Source organism: Etheostoma spectabile, chromosome 9 (genome assembly GCF_008692095.1).
Source record: "Etheostoma spectabile isolate EspeVRDwgs_2016 chromosome 9, UIUC_Espe_1.0, whole genome shotgun sequence".
In the NCBI taxonomy this organism is placed as follows: Eukaryota; Metazoa; Chordata; class Actinopteri; order Perciformes; family Percidae; genus Etheostoma; species Etheostoma spectabile.
In genome coordinates, this window is record NC_045741.1 from 32,681,528 (window position 1) to 32,688,075 (window position 6,548).

At 38.3% G+C, this 6,548-nt stretch overlaps 1 protein-coding gene across 2 annotated transcripts in view; it reads right to left on the bottom strand.

Moving 5' to 3' along the window:
* LOC116695344 (uncharacterized) overlaps positions 1–6,217 on the bottom strand; it is a 95,269-nt gene extending 89,052 nt beyond the window's left edge. Inside the window, exons 1-2 of one of the 2 annotated variants that reach the window (XM_032525555.1) lie at positions 5,947–6,217; positions 617–658 (exon numbers count right to left, since the gene is read on the bottom strand). In XM_032525555.1, coding sequence (XP_032381446.1) covers positions 617–658; positions 5,947–6,097 — 193 coding nt within the window. In that variant the 5' untranslated portion in view covers positions 6,098–6,217. The remainder of the gene's footprint in view (positions 1–616; positions 659–5,946) is intronic. The other variant, XM_032525554.1, reaches the window with a different exon arrangement.
* Between the last annotated feature and the right edge of the window lie 331 nt (positions 6,218–6,548).

Sequence of the window (6,548 nt, forward strand, 5' to 3'; positions counted from 1 at the left end):
ATCAAAAAGTTACACACTAAAGCTTTAAGGAGTATGACTGGCAATTGTTGATTATGTTTAGATTTGTCACAATTTTATTATATAAGTGATTATTGGTCTCACGATATACTTTTTTTATTATTATTTCAATTGTTAGTTGTTGGAACTTGACCCTAAACACGTTCATAGCAACACAAATGCCAAGGGGGGGATACAGTTAGAAAACATGTTTAAGAGACGTTTACTTCATAGGCTGTGTATTTGTGTTATTACATTATCTGGGTCAGAAAACAGGGACACCACAATATGTATCCTGGAATTCATTCAAAACTTTAATTTTTTTTTAAAAGTAATACATAATTAAATGTTTAAATTTGACTGAAAGAGACAATTGTATTGACAATGCAATGTACAGCAACATTTCAAATTGTTACCGCTCTACAGGTTTGTTTTCCTGGAATTAGTAATAACCTTCCACAGACCTAATGTGTACTTTTTGTTGTGCAACAAATACAAACAGGAAGTGTATTCCCCAAATCCAAAGTTTCTACTAGTATGAGTGTGACACTGAGATTTTTGTACTGTCAGTTAACTTTTGTAATTTCTGTATCTTAAGTTAAAAGATAAAAGTACTCACCTAAGATTCCAGTTCCCAATATTGTTGCAATTGTCAAGAAATCTAGATAGACAAACAGAGCTTGGTCAGGTCAATCAAAGCATTAAGAAAGGCGCAAAATTCAGACCAACCTGAAGGGTAACTACTGTTTGTTTTAACCTGGACACCTTATTTTCCTATGTTTTTGTGTCTAAATGACTGATGGGAACAACAATCGTGGACAGTGGTCCAGTATTAAGAAAGATCGCTGCAGTCTGCAAGGATCAAACAAGCTACAATGTAAGTTAATAAGGCAATTGTCCAGCATGTATTTACCTTCACAAAAGGGCTTGTTTTGCCACTGACTGGCTCAGATTAATATTATAATTGTCTGACAACATTATGGAAAGGATTTCTAAGGAGGCTGACCTTTCTGTTAAAGAGTAAGATCCTTTTTTTAGACATAAAAACATCCGAGATATTGCGTTCAGTAAACCCACCAGACTTCATGTAAATAAACAGTCATTTTAGCATCATTAAATACACTTCATTCAAAGTGAACAGAAACAAAATAAAACTATGCAAAGCTTTTTTGGGTCTTTCCACTTTTTCAACAATCACAACTCAAGTTTTGGTTGAAATAAACACATAGTTTACCTCTCTAACTCTATACAGTTAAAGATACAGGTATACAGTTAAAGTATTGCTTTTTAAAATGGAGTGTGGATGGGTTTAGCACTAGTGACTTTAGAGCTGTCTGGTTAAACAGAAAGGTCTCAAAGCGGTTTTAAAAGTCTATCTCTGAAGGGATCCTCAATCCATAATGTTGTCACACACTTAGTATATTAATCTGAGCCTGTCAGTGGCAAAACAAGCACTTTTGTGAAAGTAAATACAAGCTGGACAATTGTCCTCTTAACTTACATTGTAGCTTGTTTTGCCGCTGCCGACTGCAGTAATCTCACTTAATACTAGACCAATGTCAAAGATTGTTGTTCCCATCAGTCACTAAGACACAAAAACATAGGAAAGTAGGGTCCAGGTTGAAAAAAATGGTGGTTACCCTTTAATACCACAAGTACTCTTCAGAATATATATAAAATAGATATATACTGTATATTAAAAAATAAATAAATAAATGAAGAGAGTCTGATTCAATGATATGACTGCAATGACATGAAGTCATGAGCCGCTGGTGTCCAGTCAAAGTACAGTTACAAGTCTAATGTCATACTCTCATAAATCCGGATTTCTGGAATTTTATAAACGTCTGTAATAAAAAACTAAAAAATCTATGATCTATTTAGACGGCATTGTGTGAAAGAGGTGTTGAGCCAACTCTACAGCAATTTTTAAAGGCTGTGTGAAAACGAGATTTTGATTGACACCTTCAATTCCCAGGTCAGAGAAGGTTTAAAAAAGCAGGATTGCAGTGAAAGGTAAAATGACAAACCCACATCACCAACAGCCAGCACAAACTCAAAAAACTTTAGATATCTCAGCTGAGCTTTCACTCTAACTGGTCCATCTGCTTTTTCAATTTACTTACAGTTGTAGAACGAAATAGATTTCTCAAAACTGCCCACATTATCTCTGAGATCGTTCCTTCTCACACAACCAACTAAACGTGTCCTACCTCGCTGATATTGCTCTAAACGGCCCATGCTTAGTTACAGTCTGCCATACACACAATCATTCATCACCACTAACTCAACTGGAATGATGAAAAGTGCAAACTGTTCTCTATTCAGAATATCACTGCCACGCCATTACTGATTCGCCAAAAATAATCAGTATCACTTTATAACTTGGGAAGTTTGTTATAACAAGATGGTTTCAATTTTCCCAGTCGTGAAATAATTTTTCAGATTATACAGACACTACATGAATGCATCACAAATGGCCTATCTCGCAACAATATTGAAAGTGAAAAATAATTTGTGTATTTGCCTCAAGTTTTGGATCCCCTCCAAAAATGTAATGGCTTCTTCATTGACCATTGCTACAACCTTCCACCAAGTTGCATAACAATTGGGCCGGTAGTTTTTTCGTAACCGCTCCTGACAGACAAAGAAACCAACAAACCTAACCCAAAATATACCCTCCTTAGCGGAGGTAATTAATATTAACATAAACTTAATGGACTCTGCAAATAGCATTCAATTAAAAAAGGTCTTGCTGAAGACTTACTTTGATGCAAAAGCTTTCATGCATTCACTACTTATGTCTTGTTTATTCCTATACACTGCAAGACAGCTGACGGACCCTTTATTGTGATGACAATAAACACATTTACCGCTGCTCTGTCACCATATGTTGATAGTTGTATTGATGAGGCAGGTCACTTTTCTGTTGCATTCAAATCCATCATTCGTACTCCACGAACCTCCCATCATCACTAGAAATAAGCTGTCGTTTTGAATCAGCCTGAACATTTTCATGGTTCTTTTATCAATCTTCTTCTGTGCTCTCCCACCACCCCGCTAAAGATGGCTGAGGGACATACGGTGTCAATAATTAGACATGTCATTGTAATCTTTTTTGTATTGTCTGTGTTCTCACAGCTGGCGAGGCATGTAATAGAGTTTGACTCCAATAACTTGTGTTACAGACAGACAGCATTATAAGAGTGAACATTAAAATAGACCTGAATGTGTTTTGGGGTTTTGTCTATGTCTTAAAATTTAACCCTTTTATGCCAGGATCGGATTACAAATGTGTTTGTCTTTCAAGACAGTCACTGTGTCAGACTAGACAGACACAGCGCCATAAATTGTTGGTGTGTCTTGGACAGAAAAGTGGCAATGCTACAAGTATGACACCGACCAGTCCCCCCACCAATTATTGCGTGCTGTCGTCAAGCTGGTTGATGTCCACAGCCAAGCGTCATTTCATACTTCATATTTATTGGGTACATCCCAGTTCCCTTATCTAACAGCTCCTTAGTTCTTGGCTGAACCAGAAGTTGTTCGTGCCCTCCTTAATGAAGGCCGTCTAAAAGCTTTTATAACTGCCCCGACAAGCGAGCATCGAGGAGGGCTCATAGAGAAGCTATATGCAAGGATACATGGTAGCAGCCTTCCCAGAAGCCGTGCAGCTGAAGGAGTTGCTGACTCTGGTATGTATACTGTGATCGGGGTTCCATATCTTACTGGGTCAGGGTTTTCCCTACCATTATAAGGCTTAGGTGCAGCAACCAACCCTTTTCTGGCACCACCTAATCCAAATTAATGTAAAATCAATGTGAGCATCAAAACCATATTTAAAGGTCCAGTGTGTAATATTTGTAGTTGCTCATTATCAAAATCGTTGCTGCCCTTTCACAAACTTGTCCTTTTAATTAATATTTACCACTACTATCAATTCCAAATATTTCCTATTGGCTTGACATTTTGCGTTTGTATTTGCATGAACTGGGGTAGACGCTCCATGTTCATGTGCCATCTTGAAAGACATTAGCTGGTAAGGGACATAAAGGATATGCTGCTACGCTGTTTGCGTTTTCGCTGTCACTTGATAAACTCAGAGGTGCTGCTAATGGGCAAGTTTGAAGAACGAAACATGGCTAACATCAACAAAACAGTTTGTAGTACTCACCAAATCTTTAGATAAAATTTCACAATTCCTAAATGACAAACTAAATGACACTCAGATACTCGGTTGTTTGGTCTCCAGTAGGCCTGGGACAGTAAAAGATTCCGACGGCATGAAAACCTCCAGCAAACATATTACGGTTTCACTGTATTGTGTAATTACAGCTTTAAAATGTAATTTTTTGAAATGTCTGGGTAAATAACTACTTTTTTCCCATTTAACACAATGTATTTTATTTATAAACACACTGCACACTGGCAGGGAGAGGGACTTCTAAAGTGCACTTTCTCTCCTTGAAGACTTATAAAAAACAGCTCATATCTAAGGAACAGTAAGACATCATTTTTGTGGTTTTTGAAACCGTGATATTTTAAAGCTTTTTGAGTGTTGTTTACTCTAGCTTACTCTAGCTTTTCCAATGTTTGAGCTCCAAAGGATGTGAAATTGATTGAAAAAACATCATGTTTTCTGAGGCAGGACCCCTAAACCTATATAAATATATCATAACAGGAGCTTGGTGTTAGGCGAAATATGTTAGGTCATTTGCAGGGTAAGTTTTAATTTACACATTACAGACATGACCGATTCGCGCGGGGTTAAAATCACAGACAACCTAAGTATTTATTACAAATGAGGCCACCAGGTAATAATAATCCCTTGCTAATAGGACTATAGGTAAACCAAAGGTTGTTATTGTGTGACTTTAGGATTTGACCTAATGTGGCATCCACAGCAGTACGTGGTTTAACTACCTGTCTGCCTCTCCAAATGTTACTGTACTGTTACTGTACTGTTTTGGATTTGAATCCATAAGAAAGACTACTGAGAAGCAACAGAATGATATAAAAACCTCAACAAAAAATGATCGTCTTGTCCTTCAAGTAAAACTAAGGACAAATTAAAAGCAGTAGGCTAAAGTAAAGGCTGTGTAATTGTAAAAGTAGCTTAGCTTGAGAGAAGTGTCACTGCAAACTAATTAATTAGCTTCCTAATTTATTCCTCAGCCATATTTTATTGATAGCCCGCATGCCATTAAGTTAGCCTGTAGGCCAGAACTAAACTTTACTGATAGGGACATTAGCTTGTTTGAGAACATTAAAGACAGCATGCTAGGTTTTGTGTTAGCAAACAATTGACAGGGGAGAAACCAGGTGGCAGTAAGCTACTTCAATACAATGTCAACTTTTGGAAACACAGGAGGGCATGACCTTAGTGATTTAAAAGAATTGAGATAAGTGAGCTTGTCGGTTAATTAACTGCATGCCGAATTAAATGGTAAATCCAAATGAGTCACTGAAGATTTTGGTAGGTATGTTACCTGTACTGGTAGCTTTTTTGCAGTATTGCAGAATGTACTTATTAACACAACACACACACACACACACACACACACACACTCACACAGTTTTTCCACGTTTGTCCTCACGAGCGTTGCATGGCGGTGTTAAAATGATTAACGCCCCCAACCATGGTTACGGAGGTTTGGGGAGGGGGAAATCATATCGACGGGATGAACAGTATTCGACACAACACCTGCCAGTCCGCCCCCTCCGTAACACGTTAAATGCCTTCATTCATTTCGGTATATATATAGGCTAACGTTAGAAGATATATCTATGTACATAGGCTACGTGTATGCTGTTGTCGTGACGAACCAAATGTCGGTATATGTAATGTGGCAGCACATTTCCAATATGTTCTGACCAGGCTAGTGAACGTTAGCCTGCTGGTGTTTGGCTGTACACGTCGTGATGTATGCTAGCTATGTCGGTACTCACAGCACTGCAGGTAAATAAACCGCAACTTCCAGTGTCTATCCTGGTTTTTCCGCGTAATTTTGATGGACAGAGTGCTGAGACTGTTGTCGGGGATGGGACAGGGGCTTGTTTGGATTCTTATCTCCTCTGCATCGGTCGCCATCATTTTCATTACCCTATCTCTCCCCCTTTCACTTCTGTCACTCTCTCTTTTCTCGTCTCACTTTCGCGGCGCGTGCACGCGCACGGTCCTCTGGATGCTGCGGGCGCCCGATGAATCACCCGCGAAGCTCTCTGTGTTTGACGATGAGCACAATTCTCTAATTAAACATCTCTGGTTAAAATGAGCACAGACAGGAAGCAACATCCACAGTTACATACTAAACAGGCGACTCTGTGAAAAACCTAGGGACTTCAATTTACTAAACCAGAACGCAGGCTATTAGGCTATATATGTTGACAGAAGTACACAAATTCAGCCCTTTTCATTTAACATTTTATTGCAACTCATGAGGTGGAATAAACTTTAATGGTCTCACAATGCTCCATAAAAACATCTCAGAAATGGCTGGAAACTGAAGTATAGGGGCTCATAAGTGACATTTTATTACATAATTGATAAT